This window comes from Myotis lucifugus, unplaced genomic scaffold (assembly GCF_000147115.1).
Source record: "Myotis lucifugus unplaced genomic scaffold, Myoluc2.0 scaffold_1, whole genome shotgun sequence".
NCBI lineage: Eukaryota > Metazoa > Chordata > Mammalia > Chiroptera > Vespertilionidae > Myotis > Myotis lucifugus.
This window is the reverse complement of record NW_005871049.1, coordinates 1,226,604-1,253,055: the sequence shown is the minus strand read 5'-3', so window position 1 is coordinate 1,253,055 and position 26,452 is coordinate 1,226,604. Positions and strand designations below refer to the sequence as shown.

The window sequence follows — 26,452 nt, the reverse complement described above, 5'->3', positions numbered from 1 at the left end:
TTTAATAATTAATTAGAGGAAGAGGTAACCAAATTTTAATCACACAATAAATGTTTCAGCCATTTGTTTTCCTTTTATAACTCAGTTCAATTGTCTTAGGTTAGCAATGAATGTCATTCTTGATAAGGAGCAATGCTATTATTGTGTCCTGAAGAAATCTGGGGGGAAGGGGGGAGTAGAGGTGAGAATATAACATGCAGTTTCCTCTCATTTAAAAACTGCGATACAGTGTTTCTAGCTCATATTTGGCAAAGAGGTTTAGACATGCAAATAATACACTACAGGAGGCATACATACATTTCAAACTAAAATACAATACATATTTTTAATTTATGATAGGATGTGCAATAAATTTTTGTAAACAGAGGTGGGAATTCCACATCTGAAGGTCCAGGCATTTTAATCTTACTGAAGGGGAAAAAATTTTATATACAAAAATACACAATAATTTAGTTTGTCTTATTTTGCAAATCCATGTCCAGGCAAGTTCAAAGACTATTTTGATATGATATTACCGGAGAAAGGGATAAAATATATGATATTATGGTGTGCATTTGAAATAAATTAAAAAAGACAAGGCATTGTAAGTTAGCTCTCCTTTTATAGGCACACTAGAGGCCGGTGCATGAAATTCGTGAGGGGGTACGGTCCATAGGCCTGGCCTGTGATCAGGACCATCCTCCCTGGCTGCCCACAGCCGGCCCTGCACCCTGCCACCACCCACCCCAGTTCCCCATTGCCATTGGACGATCGGAGCCTGACGGCTGGGGGAAGGGACTGACAGGTCGTCCATTCCCACCTGCTTGTCAGCCCTTCCCCCGCTGCCAGTTGCCCTCTGTGTGTGGGGCGACTGATGGGGAGGAAGCCTGGGCCTGGCGCCACCCACGTCCCCCGCCACCCACCCCCAGTTCCCCGTTCTCCATCGGGTGACTGGAGTCTGCTGGCCAGGGAAAGGGACCGAGAGGTGGTCAGTGTGCCTCATTGTGACTGGTCGAGTGGTCATTCTGGTTGTTCCGCCGTTAGGGTCAATTTGCATATTATCCTTTTATTATATAGGATAGAGGCCCAGTGCATGGGTGGCGGCCAGCCAGCCTGCCCTGATGGGGGCCCTGGATCAGGATGGGGATCCCTGATGAGGGGCAGGGCTGGCTGGGGCAAGGGGCTGCGGGTGGTTTGCAGGCTGGCCACGCCCCCAATTGGGGTGGGGGTCCCTGCAGGGGGACGGGGACGGCTGGGGCGAGGGGCTGCAGTCATTCTGGTCTCTGGTCGTTCTGCCATTTCGGTTGCTGGGCTTTTATTATATAGGATACTAGGATTCAGGATTCTGAATTTTGATCTCATTTAAATCTATGCTCTGAACAAAAATGTAGGCAAAATATGATCTTCTATAAACAGTAATTTAACATTTTTACATGTTATTCTAAAATCTGTAACATTTTAATAAAGACATTTCAATATTTTTTTGTTCTTTGTACATATTACTAACATCATATACATCTGTTTCTAAGGAATTCTGAAAGAGAATTTACTTCCTAAATAGTTATATCATTATTATAAATAAAGGCATGCTATGTTGGAGGGGGTGCATATATTCCTAGATTCACTGGTTAAAGAAACCAAAGAAAAGGGAGAAAAAGGTCTGATAGAAATTCAGTAATGGGGCAGGGACTATAACCTGGTCTAACATGCAGATGTGATATTATAAATAAAAGTCAGTTGGGGACAGTCATACAAAATAAAAACTATAGTTGTCAGCAATCTTCTTATAACCTATGCAAACCTGAAGGTCTCACAGCATAGTAACACTGTCCTCCAAAATTAAGTAAAGATTGAGAAGTCTATTTGTATTATCTGGAGTTACTAAACAAATTAAAAACAGAACTTCAGGGAAATGGAGAAATTTAATATGCAGTTATTAAATTTTCAAAAATAAAAATTTCAATTGAGAATAAAATAAAATGAAGATGCTAGGTTTCCTGACATATAGACCTGTTTCTAATTTAAAAACAAATTAGAAAACAGTGTTAATATGATTCCATAACAATCTATATATACAGAAAAGGCTAACATGCTAAGTGTCTGACCGTCCAACTGCTCGCTATGACATGCACTGACCACCAGGGGGCAGACGCTCAATGCAGGAGCTGCCGTGACGTGCACTGGCCATTAACAGAGAAAAGGCATTGTGGACCTGGTGCCCACAAAGCAACACTCGGCTTCCCCCAAGTGGGACACAGGCCCTGCCACCACCTCGGAGCAACACCCCACCAAATCACAGCTGATGCTGCCGAGACCCCATGGCGCCAAATGTGGCCCACAGCCCAACCCAGCCCGGAAACAGTGGCTGTGGGTGCTGGGTAATGAGGTCACATAGCAACGCCTGGCTTCCTCTCCCTATTAACTAGCCTCCTTGGAGTTTCTTTAGCCCAGGAACACGACTTGCTTTATAGCCAGGTGCAAACATTTTACACTTTAACCAAATGTCTGTGAAGCGTTTTCCTGTGCCTCATCTCATTTGATCTTCACAGAAGTCCTGGAGTAGGTAGGAGACTCAGTGGAATCCTATTTTCTTTTCATTAGCCAGAAAATGGAGATTGAGAAAGTTTAGAAACTTGACCTGACTGAAAAGAAGTAAGAAATGGTGGAACTTGAAAATGACTTCAGGTTTTCTCACTGCACAGAATATAGTCAAACACTGCTGTAGTTAAATATTTTACCCTTTGTTCTCCCTGCGTGACCTACAATAATAATCTGCTTCGTGTTGATATTTACTGCTTTGTTGCTGATAATTACCTGAAAGAGAAGTTGGGGTGCTTCACTGGGCTGGAAAAAGTTTAGCTAAATCAGAAAGCAGGTCTAATTAAGCAAGTTTATTCTCTATGTATAAAAGGCTAAGTTGACTCATGCACAATATAGATAAAGCTCTCGCTGGCGCCAATCACACGCATGTGTTTTGATCTGTCATTGTCAATTGTGAATTTGGTTGACGTCTCTATTATAGAGAAAGGGTGAATAGCGATATTAAAATATTTCTTCTAGTTAATTTCCTTTCATTGTGCATGAATTCGTGCATCGGGCCACTAGTAGAATATAATGACAATAAAATGTTAGCAACAAGTACTGATATAAGCATAAAAAAAAAATCTGAAGGCTCATCTACCAAACTCTGTTATCAACAGTCATCTTATAGGGTATTGGGGGAGAATAGGCAGGTATCTTTCACTGTCTATAGTAAGTAATTAAAAAACTGAGTATATGGCCCTGGCTGGGTGGCTCAGTTGGTTGGAGCGTCATCCTGTACACCAAAAGGTTGTGGGCTCAATTACTGGTTGGGGTGTGTATGGGAGGTAATCCATTGATGTTCTCTCTCCCTACCTCTCTCTCTAAAAATCAATGAAAACATATCCTCAGGTGATTTTTAAAAAATCTGAGTATATGTTACTTTTGTCAAGAATCCTAAAGATATAAACTATAAACTAATATATATATGCCTGACAAAATAACTGGAAAAAATTAAAGTAAAAGATTAACAGTAGCATTTCTGAGAGGAGGGAGGGAAGGAGGGAGAGAGGGAGGGAGGGAGGGAGGGAGGGAGAGAGAGAGAGAGAAAGAGAAAGAATGGGCAGGTTATTTTTTCCTTCATACTTTTGTTTCTCCCCCCCCCCCCCCCAAATATTGTACAATGAAGAAGTATTCCTTTAAAATGGGAAACTTGTATTTTTTGAAAATGATTTTTAAGAACACACTTAGTTGAAAATTTTCCAATACAGGCACATTGACCCACCATATCCTTATAGGTATTCAGCTTTATAGAATATTAAAATACAGCATCTCATCATTTCTTTTTTTTCTTCTCACCAATTCTAAGATCTGTACTTGAACATCTCTGAAACCAAGATACATCTTATGACCAGCCAGTGACAGTTGTGATGTAGCTGTCATCAGGCGTGCATGTGTGGAGACCAAAAGTATCAGGATTAAAACTTAGAGAACAAAAAGCTCAACACAGAATAACCCACGACCAGGCAATTCTCCCAGATACATATTTACCCAAAGGAATTAAAAGCAGGGACTCAAATAAAGACTTGTACACTCATGTTCATTGTAGCATCATTCACAATAGCCCAAAGATAAAAACAACCCGTGTCCATTAACAAGATTAATAGATAAATTATAGTATGTATATCCACAGAATGAAATATTATTCAGTCAAAAAATTGAGGGAAATTCTACAACATGAATGAACCTTGGAAACATTATGCTAAGTGACAGAAGCCAGATACAAAAGATGAATATTGTATCATTCCACTTGAAGAAACATCTAAACTAGGCATATTCATAGAGACAGAAGTAGATTAGAGGTTACCAGGGGGTTGGGCAAGGCCAAATGGAGAGTTATTGCTTACTGGTTACAGAGCTTCTGTTTAACATGATTTTTAAAAAGTTTGGAAATAGCAGACCGTGGTGAGAGTTGCACAATATTATGAATGTAATGCCACTGAATCGTATACTTAAATATGGTTAAAATGAGAAATTTTGATATATATACTTTATCACAATTTAAAAAACAAATAATGTAATATACCAAAACCCACTAAATTTTACACTTTAAGTGGGTGAAATTGTATGGTATGTGAATTCTATCTCAATAAAGTGGTTTTAAAAAACTTCAAGATAAGAATGGATCACTCTTTTTAAAAAGTTGCACTGCCAATACTCTATTGCATAGTATGTGGAAATATACAAATATTGTTGATTCTCTGTCAGATAGTTGATTCAGAAGAGATGGACACTGGATGTAAAGATATTTTATGAATTCTTTAATCTATTTTGCTTATAGATTTTAATTACATCTGCACAAGAATACAAGATAAAAACCTATACATAAATAAGTTGCTCTTCAATAGCATAAATAAAAATCATAGGTAATAAGAAAGCATTGCAATCACTTAATTCATAGTATTTTCCCTCTTAGCAGTGCATCTCATGGCACATCTTAACAATCAATGTGGTTTGGGATTGGAGTTGAGACTTAGTAAAAGGGATGAAGAAATGGAGACAGGGAGTTTTTCATTTCCAAATACCAATGCATACACCACTCACAGCACCATATACATATGCCTGTGTACATACACACGTGGGCCCTTTCCCCAACCATCTTGTCAAATCAAACACAAATTTTCAGTCCAATAAAGTAATTTCTGGAAAGTAGTGAAAAAACGGGAAGAGAATTAAAAAACAATTTTGCCAATTCAATGTATTTGTTATTGCAAGTACTAAAATAAATGTACTACACCTTCATGCTAAGGCATGACAAAGCAGAAATCTAGTATAGGTATAATGTCTATTACTCATTTGAGTCCATGACTCAGAGTAATTTAAATATACATATGGAAACCAGACTCTTTTTGTAACCATACTTTACAAATGAGAAACTTGTGCCAAGATGTGACAAACACAAATCTTAAAAAGCTTCACAGATTTAAATCTTCCACTTAAAACACAAACTATTTTATTAAGGCTTTGATGTAATCCTCAAAATGCAGCAACACTGAGTTTAAAATTCCAATAAAATTTTCTGTTTTTGATGATGGTAATCATTTCTCCCATTAATGGTAAGAATATACTGTATGACACATACAAGTTCAAACAAGAAATTCATACATTAATGGAGTTAATTATTGGGACTTTTTGTATATATGAAATTTGCAATGGAAATCTCTGAACATAACTTTTCAACTGAAAACAAGTATTCTAAAACTTTACATTTTTATAATAACTTAAGAATCAGTTTGTTCACTATAGAAGTAACAAATGCTCATCATAGAAATCAAGGTAAATAATAAAAGCACCATCTTTTATCCCACTTACTAGCCATGTGACCTTGAGCAAATAGTCAAGAGCTCTAAGCCTCTTCTGTCAAATAGGAATAATAGTAGCTAGTTCATTGAATTTTTAAATATAATTATCCTCTTGTATAGTTTGCTACCTGCTATTTTCACTGTGTGGACAGTTCCCATGTCATTAAATATTCTTATATAAAACTAGAGGCCCAGTGCACGAATTCATGCACTGGTAGGGTCCCTAGGCCTGGCCAGCGATCAGGGCTGATCGGGGCCTTCCAGCTGCTGGCCCGGGCCTTCCTTTGTTCACCGCCGCCCCTTGGTGGTCAGTTCACGTCATAGTGAGCCATCAAACTCCCAGTCTCCCGGTCGAACTCCCGACGAAACACTTTGCATATTAGCCTTTTATATATAGACTAAAGGCCCAGCGCATGAAATCATGCGAGACCCAGACCCACTGCGCTGGCGGGACCCCAGACCCGCCCTGCGTGAGTTGCGGGTCCCGCAGGCCCTGCCTCCACCACACCAGCCCCACCAGCCCCGTGCAAGCCGTGACTCCGGGCCCGCGAGAGGTGCTCCATGCACCTCCTGGTGACTGGTTGTTTGGTTGTTCCACGTTAGGGCATGACAGCCACAGCCTTTTAGGATTTAGATATAGATGTTTAAGGGCCACAATGTATTCCATTATATGGCTGTTCCATAATGTATTCTGATCCCTATCACCAGGCATTTAAACTGTTTCCATTTTTTTGCTATTACAGTGAGGCATTTACAGTGGAGACTAAAAATGGTAGATGTCTTAAATTGCGGTGAGACAGCTGTGGCACTTCCTGGCCACCTAAGCTACCTTAGTTCTTGCCTTTTCTCAAGTTTGGTGCCCAAACTTCTAGTCATTGTAAACCTATGATACACGCACATACACACATGAATGATAAGCTACACAACCAATCAACCTTTGTAATCTCCTATGTCCCAGGAAGCAGTCAGTAAAATTAGACAGCTGCAATGCAAAGCACAAAGGCTCTCAAAAAGAAAAACATTTTTATTCCAATGAAAATTCTGATATGAGAGTTTTCATGCACTTACAGGCCTGGGTTGCTACAATTTCACTAATGCAACATTACATAGATAATACTTGTATAACCTACAGAAAGATGAATCTAATCTAACTCAGAGAAAATCAAATTACACATAATACCCACGTACTACTACTACTACTACAACAACTACTACTACTAATTACTGATACTTATATATATATACCACTCTCCTATGTGCCAGGCACTGTTGTAACTACCTTACATATTAGTCATTTAATCCTTGCAATAAGCCTGTAAGTAGGTAGTATTATCCCCAAGCTGTATGTGAGGAAACTGAGGCATCAGTGAGACTGAGTAATTTACCTAAGGTCACACAACAATTCAAAATTTGAACCCATGCAATCCAGCTTCAAACCTGTTCTTTTTTTAAAAAAAAATCTTTAACAAAAATTTGGTTGATTTTTGGAGAGAGAGGAAGGGAGAGAGATCGATGTGAGAGAGAAACATTGATGAGTTGCCCTCCCCCGTCCCCGCTCCCCGCCCCACACACATGTGCCCTGACCAGGGATAGAAACCACAACCTGGGTATGTGCCCTGACTGGGAATCGAACCTGCCACCGTTGGTAAGTGAGACGACACCTCAAACCAACCAAGCCACACTAGTCAGGGCCAAATCTGTATTCTTTACTACCATACATACTGCTTCTTGCTCTTCACCTTATAATAACAGATTTTTGATTTCTGATCATATATTAAATTTTTATTGTGTCATAGTTGGTGTCTAAGTGGCAAGAGGGCATTTACCACACAGATGGACTCCAATAAATACCTCATCTTCTACTATAGCTTCTCCCACTAAGACCATGATCCCAGCACACGGGACAAGTTATCAGTCACCTTCCCCAATAAATGCCAAGTGCTGTTCTACTTCTAAGCCTTCATTTAAGCTATTTCTGTTATTTAAAATATCCTGCCAAACCATTACCCATATGTCTATTCCATTCAGAAAACTGACTACATCTAATAAATTCCCTTCTTCTATTTGGAATTCTCCACTGTATAGAAAAAAGTAATTGCAAGAAGTATTTGCTCAATTAATGTCTATTGAGGCTAAGGATATCGAGGAGTTGACGATTTTGCTATCAAGATGGACAATCCCAAGGAAGCAAACTGAAGAATATCAAAGATTTTTTTTTTAAAATTAGCCTATCATTAAACAAATCTAAGTCCCTGTAATCCAAAAAAACCTATCATTAAGAGACACTATCATTTGTGGAATTTTAAAATTTATCTCAATAGTTCCTTTTATGGTCTGAATGTGCATACACTGTGGGAAATAAAGAAGGAAACTTTTTGGAAAACTATTTAAGACATTTGGTAAATACTGGGAACACAAGGTCACATGAACCACAAGAAAAAGCCTAAACTCTGGCTGCCACTAGAGCCAGCAGCAAGGGTAATAACCGCCGGCAACTCTGACAGGTGGCCAGCTCTCACTGTAAGAATCCTGTTGCCTTCTGTGATCTGGTTTCTTCCTTCAGTTGGTTTTCCTCAAGTGATCTATGAATTAAATCAAAGCTAAGAAGGTCTTTGCATTTTTAAGTTACCTGCCCATTACTGCAGAAGATGAAATAGTTCCTCACATTTTTCCCATATTGGATGAGTAAATATGGAAATGGTAGAAAGAAATCCAAATGTAGTTACAATTATTAACCAAGTGGAAATAATATATTGCAGATTCTGTGACAACTTTTTACTGTGTCACCAAAAGAAAGGAGATTTGTCAAGTGGCTCAGTTGGTTGGAGTATTGTCCGTACACCAAATGGCTGCAGTTGATTCCGGTCAGGGCACACACCGTGGTTGTGGGTTTGATCCCAGATGGGGCAAGTATGGGACACAAATGATTCTCGCATCAATGTTTCTCTTTTTCCCTTCCTCTCTTTAATATGTTTTTTTTTTAAATAAATAAGTCCAGAGAGGACGGGAAAGGGAGAGAGAAACAGAAACATCAATGATGAGAGATCATCATTGATCAGCTGCCTCCTGCATGCCCCACACTGGGGATTGAGCCCCCAATCTGGACATGTGCCTCCTGGTTGATAGGTCGACACTCAACCACTGAGCCATGCCAGTTGAACTCTCTTTCTTTAAACATACGCTTGGATGAGGATTGAAGAGAGGGAGAAGAGGAAACAAGTTTGAACAAAGACCACTCACTGCTCACACCCACTGCAGATCAAACACAGAAGGAGACACCTGCAGGAAGAGGGGTGGAAATGCAACCCACCTGTACCGCATGGCACATTACCTCCTCTGTCACCATGAGAAACCCTCAACAATGAGAATATCTCAAAGAATACATTCTTTTCAGAAAACTACAGTATCACTTACAAAATATAACACCTACATAGAGATCCTTCTGATTGGATTTGCTTCCTACGATCCTGCCTCATTAGGTTGATTCCTGTGATCCTGGAAATCCCTTTGTACCTAACACAACTAAAAACGGGAAAACAACTATTCTCAGCCACAGAGAAAGCTGGCATCAACCTCTAACAGTCCCCACTGGAAATGACCTGTGGGCCCTACTTGCAGGGCTGCCCTGTGCCACACAGCATGCAGTTAGTTATAGGAAGCAAGACATTAACCTGGACTCAACTTTCTCACAGCCAGTTCCAAAGTGGCATCAAACAGGATTCCCATAGGAAAGAGGTTGTTACACTTAACAAAATCACACTTGTTCTTTTGAGTAACAACATGAATGTGGTGAGACATTTTATTGTTCACGTCAACAGCAGGCTTATTTGCATTTATGCACACCTGACGCAGAAAATATGTGACAAATATCCCCAAAGTGCCAAAAGGATGAAAAGTGCAGTTGTTAACCTAATTTGCCTATGTGAGAACGCTTTTAAAATTCATTCTTCTTGCCTTAGCTGGTTTGGCTCAGTGAATAGAGCGTCAGCCCGTGGACTGAAGGGTCCTGAGTTTGATTCCAGTCAGGGGCACATACCCGGGTTGGGGGCTCGATCCCCAGTAGGGGGTGTGCAGGAGGCAGCAGATCAATGATTCTCTCTCTCTCTCCCTCTTCCTTCCTCTCTGAAACCAATAAAAATAAAAAATCATTTATAACAGACATTGCCACTCACTCAAACGTTTAAGAGAACCCCTTGAAAGTATGTGGAAGGCACTAACAGAGCCGACCTAATGAAACCATAGAGAAGCTCACATCCTGCCACAACCAGAACACTTGGTCATTGTTGCCGTGTGGAGACTTACCATACCAGGCATTCCCTGTTACGCCCTTGCACTCAAGACTTTTAACTTTAAAAAGATTGATAGGATCTCTCATCTTGAAAAGAATCATTCATTTAATGAAGAATAATAACACTTAAATAGGGAAAAGTCTCTTTAGAGATGTGCATGTGTTCGGATGTATGAGTATACACATCCTGCAAAAGCACGGATGTTGAAGATTCTGTATATGTTACGTCTATGTATCTACATCTGCCTTCAGTTGCAGGCCCCTTTGCCAACCCCAACTCCAGACTTTAGCCTCCCTCTGTACAACTTCCTCACATGGTGACATACGACACTGCTAAACATCTGAGAGATTAAGTTTTAGAAAGTCTAAGAACAGGACTATACCAGAGAAGATGGCTTGAATAGTCAGACAGTAAGTTTTATATCAAGTGATCATATTAACCAAACCAGGGCACATTTTAGAAAAAGAAAGGATACTATTATTATGCCAGGACAACAGGCTTCAAACAGTTGTTCCAGGCAGAAGCAGAAAACATGGCCATTCTAGAATATGCCCACCAAATATAACTTTTTTTTCAGTTCCAAGAGATATTTCTACTGTTCTATAAATGCCAAAACATGCAATAAATCACCTCCTCTTAGGTATGCTCTTTGATAATGGCAGAATAATAGGAACTATGGGAGAAAAGGAAGGTAAGATATGGCTAAGACTTGAAATACTTGAAATATGCTGTTTGTCCAATAAACAAATGCAGGAGCTGATGGCATTCTTACTCATCCAAGATTTGAAAGGACACGAAGCATTGCCTATTAGATGCACAGCACTTTCCAGAGCCATTTTTTTTCAACTCAGTCACTAAAGACGCAACTGCAAGCCTAAAGTAATATGCACACTTTAAATCCAGGGAGAAGGTTGGTAAGAACCTTGAATGGGATTCAGAATCTATAAGATTAACAAATGTGTTATGTGACCTGTAATTCAGAAGAGATTGATTTCTCCTAATATAATATTAAGAAGTAAATTTTAAGAAGCTGAAAATTAGACTGTACACTTGAAAATAAGAGTTTAAGGAAATATGATGATTTCTTATGTGCATTTATTTCCTGTTGTTCTCTCTTCTCCAAGCCCACTCTGCTCTACTCTGTGATCTGAGGCTAGAGCTCTGCACACTGCATTTCCCAGACCCCATGCGGGCTGGCTCCCTGTTCCCTTCTGCCAATGAGAAGTCCTAGAGAGGCTGAAAGAGGAGAGGAGAGAAAAGGGGCTTCCTTCCTGGTTTCCTATTTCTGTCAGCATCATCCCAGCTGCAGCTGGATTTCCAGTTGTAGAAATTTACCCACAGATATGCTTGCAGATGTGTAAAGTAACACATATTCAAAGATATTCACTGCAGCATCAGGTGTAAAAATGCTAGACTGGCAACACACCTACATGTCAGCCAAAGAGGGCTGGTTGATTTAATGCAAACAAGGCAGTAATGGAAGAATAAAGTAACAAAAAAAGGACATAAAACATATAGAAAACAAATATCAAAATGGTAAAAGTCTTTCTTATCACCAAGTACATAAGTGTAAATATGTTAAACTCTTCAGTTAAAGGCATTGATGGACAGAATGGATAACAAAATATGATCCAATTATATGCTGCCTATAAGACACTCATTTTAGATCCAAATAAATAAATAAATAAGTTGAAAGTGAAAGGATAGAAACAGATATTCCACACTAACAGTAACCAAAGACAGCTGGATTGGCTATGTTGATATCAGACAAAATAAACTTCAAGACAAAAAATTACAAGGGACAAAAAAAGACCTTATAGAATAATAAAAGTGTCAATTCATCAAGAAGATATAACAATTATATGCACCCAATAATATGAAGGGGAAAAAATGACAGAATTATAGGGAGAAATAGATAATTCTGCAATAATAGCTGGAGGCATTATTACCTCACTTTCAATAAATGAATAGAACAGCTAGACAGAAGATCAACAAGGAAATAGAAAAATTAATACTATACCAACTTAATCTAACAGATGTATACAGAACATTCCATCCAACAATAGCAGAAAACACATTTTTCTCAAGTACATGTGAATATTCAAGGATAGACCACATATTAGGCCATAAAACAAGTCTCAATTAAATTTTAAAAGATTAAAATTATTCAAAGTATCTCCTCTGACCACAGTGGAATGAAATTGGAAATCAACAGCAGAAAGAAATCTGGATTTCACAAATATGTTGAAATTAAACAATATACTTAAAAAAACTCAGTGGGTCAAGAAAAAATAAGGTAAATTAGAAAATATTTAGAGATTAATGAAAATAAAAACACAACATCTCAAAATGTATGAGATGCAGCAAAAGCAATGCAAAGAGGGAAATTTATAGCTGTAAATGCCTACACCAAAAAAAGAAAAAGAAAAAAGAAATAATTCAAGTTAACAACCTAACCTTCTATCTAAAGGAACTAGAAAAACAAGAGCAAATTAAATCCAAGTCAGATAAAGAAAATAATAAAGATTAGAGCAAAGATAGGTGAAATAGAGAATAAAACAATAGAATCAACAAAACCAAAAGTTGGTTCTTTGAAAAGATGAACAAAACTGATAAATCTTTAGTTAGAATGACCAAAAAAAGAAATGACAAAAACACTAAAAAAAGAAATGAAAATGAGATTGTTCCTACCAATCTTACAGAAATAAAAAGAAGTATAAGACAATATTATGAACAACTGTATGCTAACAAATTAGATAATCTAGGTGAAATGGACAAATTCTTAAAAACACACAATCAAAACTGACTCAAGAAACAGAACATCTGAATAGACCTATGACAAGTAAAGAGATTGATTCAGTAATTAAACATTTCCAAAACAAAACCCCAGGACCAGATGGCTTTACTGTTGAGTTTTACAAATATTTAAAGGAAAATTAACACCAACCTTCATACTTGCTTCCAAAAATAGAAGAGGATGGCACATTTCCTAACCCATTCTGTGAGGCCACTATCACCCTGATAACATAGCAAAGACATCACAGACCAACATCCCTTCTGACTACAGATGCAAACACTCCTCAACGAAATACTGCAAGCAGTCCTCAGGACTCCTGACTCCCGACAGGCCCTTCCTCATTGCACTTCTCATCTCTCTTGTCTGGGCCTTTTGGCACTGACAGGCAAGGGAGTTCTCCACATGAAGCCCTCAAATAACCTTAATGATTCAATGAGCGAGAGGGAGATTGTGTAAAACATCCATGATCATGGTCCAACGGCCCATTTTCAACTCTTTCTCTTGACTCTGAAGATCTTCGATTGTATTGTTACCCTCAAAAATTAAATGTACTGGTTTAACTCATGGTTCACTAGATTCCAGGTACATTTACAGGTGTCCGATAAAGAAGTCCTCATGGCTCACTAGGTTCCAGGTACATTTACAGGTGTCCGATAAAGAAGTCCTTCTCTTTATCCAGGACTACCTTCAGCTTACAATACAACCCCAAGTGCTTGTTTTACCCACAGTCCCTCAGATTAGGGATGGTTTGCCATTTCTGTCAGATCACCACCAGATTTTCCCCCATAACCTTTAAATTCGTTACAGAAGCTGCCAGTGATTCTGGCTACCGGGGCAGAACCTTCTGAAGCAGCTGGGAGTGAGAGCCAGTCCATCCTGTCCCATCATCTTTATTTCTAGAGCAGAAAAAAGGAATAAACCTGGAAGCGCTGCGCATCTGCAGTCTGAGGCTTAATTTAAGGAAGTAGCCTATGAAACCTCAGAAAAGAATCTTAATTTAGACTGAAGTATTTCACCACCAATGCCAGCCTCTTTTGCTAGGGAACTCACACACAAAGCAGCACATTATGTGTGTGTGTGTGTGGGGGGGGAAGGGGTAGTGAGGACAACTTTAAAATACACGTAAATGTGTCATCATTGAGGGAAGTGAAGCTGGCACTATTCAGGCCAAAGAAATTTTCTTCTGGTATCACCACCATCTTACTTCTCAATAAAGGAGTAGTGACTACAAAAACATTTAGGCAAAGAAACAGTGAAATAAGGGAGTTAAGTTTTCTTTATAAGATTTCTACTAAGAGAGCAAGAACTAGTCTCTTTATCAGGATGTTTGTAATGATATAATCTGGCATCGAGGAATTGAAATCAACATATTATCTAAAAAGAGTTCTCTAACATTGAGTCAGACAGGAAGGAAAAAATCATATACTTACCACTTCTACTTCCTCATCACCTCACTCTTCCAAAATGTGTCAATTTAGACCTTGAACTCTGAGATGATAACAGCACAGCAAAAAACACTGGTGTGATGTGAGATTAATGACAAATAACAGGGAGGTATGATCTTTTCTCTGCATTTATTGAAGAATAAGACTGATCCATTATAAAGTTAATCTGACCCAATGTGCCATTCCCAAAATATAATTAAAATATTATATATAATTTTAAAAAATATCTAACAGCCTCTCCCACTTCATACTCCAAATGGTTCTATTTTGCAAGCCATATCTATAGACAGATTTCATCAGAAAACTGTGTAAAAGATAAAAAGAGAGTGAGATTTTCTCCTTTCTCCCAGACTAGCTTCCTCCTCCTCTCCCCACCCCCAATCAGCTGGGAAACAGTCCCAGATTCTTCTCCAGCTCCATTTGGAAGTCAAGCCCAGCCTTGATAAACACTCAGCCCAGGAAATGCTTTGGATCGTAGACCACTTAGAATACTTAGTTTGTCCTTTCCCAAGAGGTCCTTTTTCAAGCTCAGTTTGATAGGCGGTTTGGCAGTTTCACATTTTCCCTAAAACCTCCTAGAACATTGCTGAGAGATAAAATCATAGCAGGCTGGAAACTATACAAATGGTAGAGGGAAGCACCACACCCAAGACCAAGCTCCTCAAACTTCAGGGGAAAACTATTGTTCAAATGAGCTCCCAACAGTACTTGCTCCCGTGGGAATGGGTGTAGGGAGGGGCGCGGTCTCCTGGCCTGTGCCGCTGTGCGTGTTCCCCTCACTGGCCGCCTTCCTAGCTGCTTGATGCTATTAGGACACAATGAAAGCCACTACTGTAGAACGGCCTGTTTTTAATATTTTTGAAATGTTAAGTCCTTGTCCCTGCACTACTAAGAAGACTGACTCAATCACACTGATATCAACCATACATTTTTTTTTTACATAATTATAATTTCACGTCATTTCTCTGTGTATTTTGAATAACCACTAGGGCTGTATTTGGGTACTGCTTAAAATGTCTCCAAGTCAACAATTATCTACACTAGCAAATTCTCTCCTAAACTTGATTCATGAGTTTAAAGGCTGATTAACAACACCACAAAATGCTCCATCTCAAAGTGACAACCAACTTCATGACACTGAATAGAATGTAAAGTTATTTCAGAGAGAGGGTGGTGAGCAGGCCTGAAGACCAAACCAAAGATAAAAAACAGCACAGGGATAGACTAAACAGAGAATTTTCAAACTCTTGGAAGTCACCAACATTTTATTTATTTATTTTTTAGTAGAACCATAATTACTAACATTTATATAATATATATGTAATAAATAATAATAAGGCACAGATTACTCAAAATTTTTTTGAAAATAATCAATAGGTCAAGTAGGAAGTAGCAATACAAAATAAATACTAGGTTGGTAAGAAGTGGTGGAAATTTGGAGAGAACACATATTTTCTCTCCTTTTTATATTTTTACTCATCCTTGGTACATGCCAGTGCCATTTCCCCTCATCCGTGTAACAATCCATGTGAGTGCTTTCTGGGGTGGCTGATTGAACATGAGAACTTCTAACTGAATGATGTTTAATGAAGACTTTAATTTGGAGAAAAAAAAGAAAAGAAGTAGATTCAGAAACAATGTTTACACCAATTTATAAAAGAAGAAACAAAGTAACTTCACAAGACAGTTAAACTTTAGTGAGCCTTAGACAAGCTAGCCCCTCTCAGATCCTAGCCAACAGCTGGCTGCCAAGTGACTTCACTTATTCCTTGCAACAACCTTATGACATAGGTATTTTCTGAGGCTTAGATGAAATGTGTGATTTGCCCAAGGCTACCGGTATGTGGTGGAACTGGGTCAGCTGATTCCACTGTCCCGGGAATGGGGACAAAGAATAGTCCTTACCTCATAAGTTGATTGACAGGAGGAAATATGATAATTCATAAAAAATACTTAGGCCCTAACCGGTTTGGCTCAGTGGATGAGCGTCAGCCTGCAGACTGAAGGGTCCCAGGTTCGATTCCAGTCAAGGGCATGTACCTTGGTTGCGGGCACATCCCCAGTAGGGGGTGTGCTAGAGGCAGCTGATTGATGTTTCTCTCTCATTCATGTTTCTAACTTTCTATTCCTCTCCCTTCCTCTCTGTAAAAATCAATAAAAAATGTTTTTTTAAAAAGTACTTAGTATAGTGCCTGCCTTTGCAAGGAGGAAGAGCTTCAATCATTGACAAATATCTTTATGTTTATTGTCTCAAGTCACCCAGCCCCTGAGCAGCAAAGCTAGAACTGAAACCCAGGTCAGTTGTACTCTAAAACCCATACTCTAACCATAGTGTTGATCTAGAGTGTGGAGCTTGCGTACCTGACCTCGTTTCCATTTATAAAGGCAACAGGACAGAAGGGGCACTCCAACAAATTATGTCCCAACACTGAAGCTTTAAAGCTAGCACCTGGCAGATTCTCATTCTAAAATATTTTTGGGAAGACTCCAAACTTTGGGTGCGAAGATTGCACAGTCTTCATAAGTGATCCAGGGCAGGGCTAAGGGAAGACGAACAGCATGGGACCTTCCACGAGATCTGCCTCCCCACCCTGTGCAATTCCCTGGTGTGTGCTTTACATGTGACCTACTTTGCCCACAAAAAGATTTTAAATATTACCCATCGATGGAAGTAGGCCTGGGGTCAAAAAACTCACTACACAAACACCGACATCCCATCGAGACTGGAGGAGTGGCAGCTGGGTTTCAATGAGAACTTCTAACAAGGTTTTAAGTAAGCATGTTGCAATCAACCAGCAAGATATTAAAGCTAGTACAATGAAGGAAGGGCTAAGTCAACTTCCCCTGTGCCTGCTGCGTTTTTTTCAGGATGTCCAACACCATTTGGTACTTACAACGATACTTAATTTGCTTTACAGACACATTCATCTCCTCTGGTTGGAATGGTTTTTCAAGGGTCTGTTAGGGAATCTGATGTTAACTTTGTAATAATGCATAGACCAGGTAAACAGTATTTTGTTCCTCTGGTCTCTATCCACTTCATGATGTATGCTAGTTGCCAGACAACCTACCACTTAGTAGTTATTCAATAAATGTTTGTTAAAAGAAACTTGAAGACCATTTAGTCTAAACTTGGCCCCAATAAAGGATTCCTTGTAAAGCACCCTAGAAAGACTACCATTCATCATTTGCATAAACACAGTAACGTAACACTTACTACTTTGTGAAGGGGCCTAATTTATTCCCTCGTTAGAGGGTTTTCACTGTTACCACTACGGTGTCGGGTGAATTTCCCGCCAAAATATAAGATGGCGCGTTAAAATGCCTATATCTTTTGAAGTATGGGTTCGATTGAAATGAAATATTTGGTAATACGCAGTTACAATCGGCCCGAGTTTACACGTTTCCCGCACTCCACCGCAAATCTATATGAACCGAGTTTAAGACGGCTCCCGCGGAGTACGCGCAATTCACGCGAGCCGACTTAACTCGTTTCCCGCAACCCAAGTGTTACCAAGTTCCTTTCCAAATAGTATCAGCAGTAGACATCACCACTAACTTCTCTGAGCACTTACCTGCACACCCTTCCCAGCACTTTCCACGGCTAGAAAGTGGTAAAGCCAGGATTGGAACCCAGGCCCCCAGCGTCCAGGCTCTTAGCCATCACGCTACTCCATTTACTGGCTGCTGCGCTGCTGCCCTGAGTACAAAAGAACCCCTTCTGCACGGCAGGCTCAAAAACAAGAATTTATCATCTCACTTCTTGATCGAATCTCTCTAACATCTCACCACTGCTATCCAGACAGACCCCTCAGCCCTCCCCTGAAGCCTGTGTCCTCTATTCCCTCTACCTGCCTGGCATCTCTTACTTCATTCAGTGTGACTTTCAAAAAGGCCACACTCTTGCTCCACTCTGCCTTTACGTTATTACCATGTGCTCCCTCCCCCACCTGGCTCTTTCCAGAGCCACTTCAAATTCGGCTTCCACGGCAGACTTCTCTGGCCCACGAGGAGCTGCCTTTAAATCCTTTAAATCCGGCACTTTTCTTCATGAATGTCTCACTTCCCCGTGCTGTTAAGGTCTCAGTAGAGGCAACTATATTTTTGCAATACTCCTTTCATCTTTAAGTCTCCTACTCAATACTGGATGAAGCCAGTGTATATGGCTTTGGCACTTATCCTGCTTTAGAAATAATTTTAGAAAATTATTAACAAATTCGAATGCAAAAAGTATGAACTATAAAGAAACACCACATTAAAATAACAAAATGATTATTTTTTCTTTCTATTTTTCAATAGTTACATTTTAAGAAGAAACTAGAGAGATAGATATGCTACATTTGTACAGTGACACAACTGGGGTAAAATGTATTTCTCTGGTAATTAATTCAAATGATTATTCTCTAATTAGATACCTTTTTGTTCTTTAACAAACTATCAGTTCATTTGAACTGGGCTCCTTTAAAGTGTCATGCATTTCACAACTATCAAGAGAAATAGGTTACATCAATCAGGAGAGGCTGATATGATACAGAAGCACATGGACCTCTCAGAGGTTGATTCCTTGCTATCATGACACATCCAACACAAGTTGGGCCTGGTGGGCAGGCTGGGGCATAAGGGGACCCTCTGGTCCACTTACTCAGCCAAGGACTCTGGCTAATAGAGGTGCCACCCTCTGATACCCAGTTCAGGGTACTCCATGGCAGAGCGGCAGGCTCTTACTACTCTAGCCCCAGAGTGGGGCAAATCACTTCTTCTCACAGTTCCTAGCCAGAACCAATCATGGTCCCACCTAACGGCAAGGCAGCTGGGAAATGAGACATAGTCACTGAGCAGTGATGTTCCTGCCACAAAGGCAGCTCTGGAGATACAAAAATGAAGCAATCCCTGATTATGTGCACACAGTATGCTCCCACCTGTGTGAAAGAGAGGTGAAAGGGGGACAGAAAACCTCTGGAAGAATACAGGAGAAACTAATAATACTGTGGCAATAATAGTTTCCTCTCTGGAGGCAAGCTGGTTGACAAGGGACAGGGAGAAAGGGAGACATTTTTAATGGGTATCCTTTCATATCATATGCATGCATTATCTTTTTTAAAACTAAAATAATTTTTAGGCTGTGATGTACACGCTTCAAATTAATGAACTGTTTGTTTTTCTGAATAAAGTGCAACCTATTCTAATATAAGAAACTCCAAATCCTTGACTCCTCCTGTGTGAAATTAAACACCTGGAGTAGCAGCGCCATCATCACATCCTTTTGTAAAGCCTGCCGGGTGATCTTGGCTGGCTTCTGTCTGTCACTACTAAGCAGGTAATGAGAAAAGCACTAAAGTTGATAAAATGACTCCTTTTGGAAGTTATTTTACTGTTAATTCAATTTAGCAACCACTTTCTAAAGTAAAACTCCTTTTCTAAAAGTATATATTTTTGTCTGCTAAGCTGAACCCTATACAAAATACAGCAAACAAACCCTCCTGGGTTTCCAAAAAGAAAAACAACACTGCTGTTTCAGAATGCATTAGAGTATGGGATGCACTGAGATAGTCTTTTCCAAAGTCATAATCAACGCCGTCAAATAATATTTACATACTGCATGTGCCAGATGTGCCAGGGAACAGCTCTGGAGCTCATGACAAGATAACCCAACCGCATATCTGTTCCATTCATGCGGTTGTCTTCAACAAAAGTGGGATCCTGCTGACATTCAGTGTATGAAGTAAGCCATAAATTATGCAATAAGTAACAGTCAAGTCTCTAGAAAGACTTCCATAATTCACTTCAATTTTAATATAAAAAACAGGACTAAAAAAAGAAAACCCAGGCTCATAATATCCCATTCACAATATTCTAAATACCAGGCTCCAAGAGAAATAGCGCTCTATCAAGGTTGTGTGATATCCTTACAGGTTTTATTTCTAAATTTATGCTAAGCATATTACACAGCCAACATCTTACTACACCAAGTTGGTACATAAATAGCCTGCGAGTATGTCTCAAGAACTACAATATACTGTCCACATTTATATTTTAGTGGAAAATCAACTACCACACATAGCTTTCAAATATAAGTATTATGCTTTCTAAACTGAATGTGTTTGGGTGTATGAAAAGCATTTTCCTTATCAGGCTTCCTGACAACGTGGGCTCTTCTGAAAGGTCACAGGCACTGTCATTTAGCCTGCCTTTAGCTTCCAAATAGGTTTACTCAACCAATGTTAGTGATTTCCAAAACCATATCTCTCTTTTTTTTTTCTAAATCACTGAGGTAAAGCAAATAACCTAAGTTGCCAACCCTATCACTGTCTTATATAATCCATTATTAAACCTATACGGGGAATCAGTAATTATTACATTGCCAATATCGCAACATATGAGACCAAATCCAACGTGAGTTTAGGACAAAAACAAAAATGAAAAGAAATTTTAGTTCACACTGTGTTATGTATAAACTGAAGACAGATGGCATTATTCTGTGGGTATGCAAACAATTTCCAGGACTTTCAAGTCAGAGACGGCCGTAATACCAAATACCACTAAGACACATTTTTTGATATGTTAACATCTCTGAAGTCTTCAAATGAATCATATGTTACACTGTAATTATTGGTGTTTCTTTTTTAGTGGTACATAAAACAATGGTATGACTTTCTATCAGAGTTAACTTAGATTACCTGAAATATGATAATGTTAATAATAGCTAACATGTATTGAACACTGACTATGTACCAGATACTGCATGTAGATTATTTCATTTAATATCCACAACACTTATTTTACCCATTTTTATAGCTAAGGAGACTAAGAGGTGAGGTCACTTGTCTAAAGGCACAGACTGGCTCCATCCCAGCTTTTACCACCCTGGTCACTGACTTTATGGAGGGAAGAGTTTTGGGGTCTGAGAGAGCCAATAATTTCTTGAAGCATGGGTTCAAAGCTCAGCCAAGCATCCTAAAAGCACATTTTATAAAATGAATATAGGAGCAAAAATACAGAGCTCCAAATATCAAGAACAGATATATAAATTGAAAGCCTTTAGCGTAGGGAAGAGTTGGTGATCATCTATCTAATAAAAAATTATACACTTGCATAAAACCAATTTTTTCTCTTTCTACACAATCTGAATTCAATTTACAAACAATCAACACGAATGTTTCTTTCTTAAGATACCTTATTATCTCTAGAGAAATGATGTAAGAATGCATTCCTACAATCTGAATTTCTGTATTTCTGTTTAAATCTTAGTATTGAAATAATCCCAAATAAAAACACACTATACAACAATCCAGAAACGTTCTATAATACAAATTGACAATGGAATTTGTTGGGGTTAGTTTACATATAAAGCCACCATTCCTAACTCTTGGCAAAAATGTTTGGCACTTTTACAAAAAGGCATCTTTTGTTTCACACGACTACAAAGAAGGTACTGCTTTTTCAGAAGTTCATTAAACAGTAGCTTTACCATTCTTACACTCAGCATATACAAAACTATCATTATACTTTAAAAACAACAAAAACGGTATTGTCTACTTATTTGTTAGCTGCCTTCCTAACATCCATTTTTCCTGTTCCCTCACAGGCCCCAGTCCTTTGTTGGGTAGTACTACCACCATTACTAGATTCCATGGTGGATCTTAACTGTCCAACCAGCACATCCCATCATCCTAGCCACAGTGGTTGGTTCAGAGACGCACACATGACCCAAATTAGGTCAATCAGACGAGAGGATTCAACTCCAGGACTCCTACTCCAGGAGCGAGCTGTTCAAGAAGTGGACTTAGAGCCTTTCTGCTGGTTAGCGCTAGAAGCAGATAGCCACAGGAGCTGCTGGTAGTAACCTTTTGAACACACAGGGAAGAGCCAAGAAGGGCTCTGAGGTCACTGTGAAATGAAGGGAGACCAGCTTCTTGCCATGCACATGTAACTCGTGAAATCTGAATAAACCCTGTCAACTGTACCAATGTTGACTGTCAGTTCCCTGGTTTTGATATTATACCATAGTTATGTACAATGTTAACAATGGGGGAGGGTAAGTGAAGGGCACAAGGACCTCCCTGTACATTTCTTTGCAACTTTCTGTGAATCTATAATTACTTCAAAATTAAAAGCTAAAAATATATTGCATATTTGAAAGTTGCTGAAGTACATTTTAAAAGTTCACATCACAAGCCCAGCTGGAGTGGCTCAGTTGGTTGAGCATCGTCCTGTGCACCAAGATTAGATTCCTGGTCAAGGCACATACCTGGGTTGCAGGTTCGATCCCCAGTTGTGCACATAGGGAAGCCAATCTATCTGTGTTTCTCTCTCTCTCCCTTCCTCTGTCTAAGTATGTCATCAGGTGAGGATTAAAAAAAAGTTCTCATCACCAGGAAAAAAAGTTTTTTTTTTAACTATGTAATATGATAGATGTTAACTAGACATTGTGGTGATCATTTCACAATGCATACAAATATCAAATTATTATGTTGTACACCTGAAATTAATGTTATATGTAAAAGATATCTCAAGTAAAAAACACACAAAAAGCAGAATAACAATTGTTTTTAAAATAACAATAAATTAAATAGATAAAACTCACATGGTGTGTGAAAAGTATGCATCTATTTCTTTTTGGACCAAATATATGGAATTTCGGTTTATAATATAGTCTATATAACTCTCTGTTCATATTATTTTAATAACAGTACTAGTTATTTGAAAAGAAAACAAATCTGAATCTACACAGGAGATCTCAGGAAGAAAACCTGATACGTAAACAAAATACTACATAATAAATTAGAAACTAGTTATTAAAGTTTTGACTATACTTCTTTTTGACCCTTTTTAATATTACGCCCAAGTACAGACCTAGATTTTTTTATATAAAGATATTTGCTAGTGCCTGGTCGGGGGGGGGGGGGGTGCGGTGCCAGCAATCTGAGTTTCAACAAGCCTCCTGGGTGACTCTGACACACACCAGGGCAGAACATTCATTCTCAACAGGGCAACATTGCCTAGAAGGGAGCTGAAAATTGTGTCCTGGGAGAGGAAAAAACCTTAGGTATTATAATGCTTATACCAAAGCTATACCCTACCTAAATAATAAAGTTAATAAAAAATGTCTACGGCTGCCATGTAAGGTATGGATTGGAGAAAAGTGAAAGTAGAAGCAAAACCACAAGATGATACCATGCCACACCCACCATAAAGGTTAAAATGAAAAAGAAAATACCAAGTTTGGCAAAGATATGGAGCCACTGGGACTCTCGCACACCGCTGACGGGAATGTACATTGGTACAACCACTTTGGTAAAGTGTTGGACAGTTTTGTCAAAGTTGAACATCTGCCTACGTTGTGACCCAGCACTTCCATTCCTAAGTATATACCCAGTGGAAATGCATACATATCTCACCAAAAGACACACATGTGAATGTTCATAGTGCACCATTCTTAACAGCCAAAAACTTGAAACTACCCAATTGCCCATCAACCAGTAAAGGGATAAATTATGGTACATTCACATAATAGCACACTGTTCTGCAAAAAGGATGAATGATAAACAACCAAACACAACAATATAGGCAAATCTCACAAATAGAATGTTGAACAAAGGAAGCCAGTCACAAAGGAATGCATACTGTATGATTCCATTAATATGAAATTCAAAAGCATGCCAGGACAGTGATTATCTTTGGGGAGTGGGGCGTAGAAACTGGGAAGGGAGCTTGTGGAGTATTTCAGGTAATAATAACATTCTATTTCTTGATCTAGGTCAGAGTTTCTCCAGTACTACTGACATTTTGGACGGGATAATCCTTTGTTGTGGGGGTCTGAGTGTGCATTATAGGCTATTTAGCAGCATCCCTGGCTTCTACCCACTAGATGCCAGTACCACCCACACAGTTGTAATAATAAAAAATGTCTCCAGACATTGCCAAATGTCCCCTGGGAGGCAAAAGTGCTCCCAGTTGAAAATCATTGATCTATGATATAGTTACACAGGTACGTTCAGTTCATGAAATATCAACAAACTGTACATTGCTTTTTTCTGTATGTATCGATATTCAATATACAGAAGCAGGAAAATATTTAGGAGATAACTATCGCAGGCATCCCAGTGAGAGGTGACATTGCCTAGGACTAGGGTGGTAATAGCAGAGATGGAGAGAAGGAAAAAGATTCAGGATATGGTATATGAGGTAAGAGTTGACAACTTCTAGAGAATGAGAAAAAAGAGAACCAAGGAATGCTTTTTGTCCAAGCAACTGACTGGTTGATGATGTCATTTACTAAATGGGGCAATTAGGGTCGGAGCATCTTGGGGAATGGTTAAGGAGGGGGATAAAATCACAAGTTATCCAGAGGCAACCCATGTGCTGTTCCTGTACAAGAAAATATAACATGTACTCTCAACTCTTTCAAACAGTCAGTCTTCAATTTGGTTTCTCCATCTCTCTCCCCATTGTACACAACTGAACTTGTCACTGGCCATCCCTAAATTGTCAGACCCTGGGAAGCTCCATGCTGCCCTGACAGACACCTGGCCATCCTGACCACTGCTCCTGGAGCTGAAGCCAGAGGCCGTGAACACAGAGGGAAAGTGGAGGGGCTGCAGCAGCCAGGAGAAAGGGCAATGTTAGCAAGTTGCTTTGCATCTCCACTTTAGAATCAGCCAAAATGAGGACTTTTATAATTAATCTTTTAACATTTTTGTAATGGAGAAATAAATACTATTATAGCAAAGTGGTTTGGGTTACAAGTAACATTTAAATAAAAAAGGGCAAGCATCTGTCCAAGCAAGAGATGATTACAGCTTGAACTAGAATGGGGGCAATGGACAATAAGAGAAGACATAGTCCAGATAAGCTGTGGTAGAGAAATGACAGGACTTGAGGATAAATTAGATATGAATGACAATGAGTCTTGATTTTTGGTTTGAGCAACTGGGTAGATCTAACGAAGTGGGGAAGACTGGGGAGAGGACAGTTTCTGGGGTGGGGGAACCAAGAAGACTGTCTTGGACATGTTAAGTTTAAGGTGTCTACTGGCATGTTGGGGGGCAGGGAAGAGCAATGTCATGTTTCCAACCTTCCATAATTATAGAGGGAAAAAGGCTACCTTATCCCAGAAAGCTTGTCTAATTTTATGAGTGTGAATTACCTTCACTAAAGCCTAAGAAGAGTTTGACTAATGTCCCATGAGTAAATGTGAGCCTTCTCCTGCATATGACTGTTGATTTTCTGGGAAAGCATGTAAATTTATTACAGTTGGATTAAATGTGCTTCTGAGTATTTTATTTGCACATGAAATGGTTATTCATTTAAGACAGGAGAAAGTATTCTTTTCTCTTCTGTAGAATGTGTTTTTAAAAAAACTGCATGCTAACATGTTTGTTTGTTTTTTAACCTAGAAATAAAAACACATGCAAAAAGAACCCAAACCCTTTTTCAACTTGGCTTGATATTTTGGCTCAAGTGAGGAAATATATAGAACTCTTTGGAAACTATGAAAAAAAAAAGATATGAGACATTAATAATACTGACGTGTATAAACAGGCAGCAAGTAATTCTCAAATCTATAATTTGTAGGAAAATATATAAAAATACAATCCAGTAATAGTTAGGATTTTTATCCCACTGATCTAATAGAAAAAAAGGCAATAAATTACCTGCCTGATATAGAAAAAGCAAGAGATAACCAACCCCAAAAGACATTCCAAATAAATGATATAAACCAGCACTATTATTTAGAATCAAGACCCGTCTTTCAAAGGACTCACCATGGAAAGTAGATCTAGGGAGGACCAGATTTCTGAACCTGAAAAGAATCATTTAGGCTTACTTTAATACTAGAGGCTCGGTGCACGAATTTGTGCACGGGTGGGGTCCCTCAGCCTGGCCAGTGATTGAGGACTATCTGGCGGGGGCGTGGGGGGGTGCCCAGCTGGCCAGCGGGGAGGGACCCCGGGAGGTTGGCTGGCCGGTCAGGGGGCTGGTGGGGGTTGGGGGGGAAGAGGCTGCTGGAGGTTGGCTGTGGGAGTGCACTGACCACCAGGAGGCAACTCCTGTGTTGAG

The 26,452-nt window shown here is 39.2% G+C and overlaps 1 protein-coding gene across 7 annotated transcripts in view; it reads right to left on the bottom strand.

Moving 5' to 3' along the window:
- Positions 1-26,224, bottom strand: part of SMURF1 (SMAD specific E3 ubiquitin protein ligase 1) — a 76,097-nt gene extending 49,873 nt beyond the window's left edge. For all 7 annotated transcript variants that reach the window (XM_014454339.2, XM_014454343.2, XM_023753637.1 and 4 more), the window contains exon 1: positions 26,158-26,224. In XM_014454339.2, the coding sequence (XP_014309825.1) occupies positions 26,158-26,209 (52 nt within the window). In that variant the 5' untranslated portion in view covers positions 26,210-26,224. The remainder of the gene's footprint in view (positions 1-26,157) is intronic.
- Between the last annotated feature and the right edge of the window lie 228 nt (positions 26,225-26,452).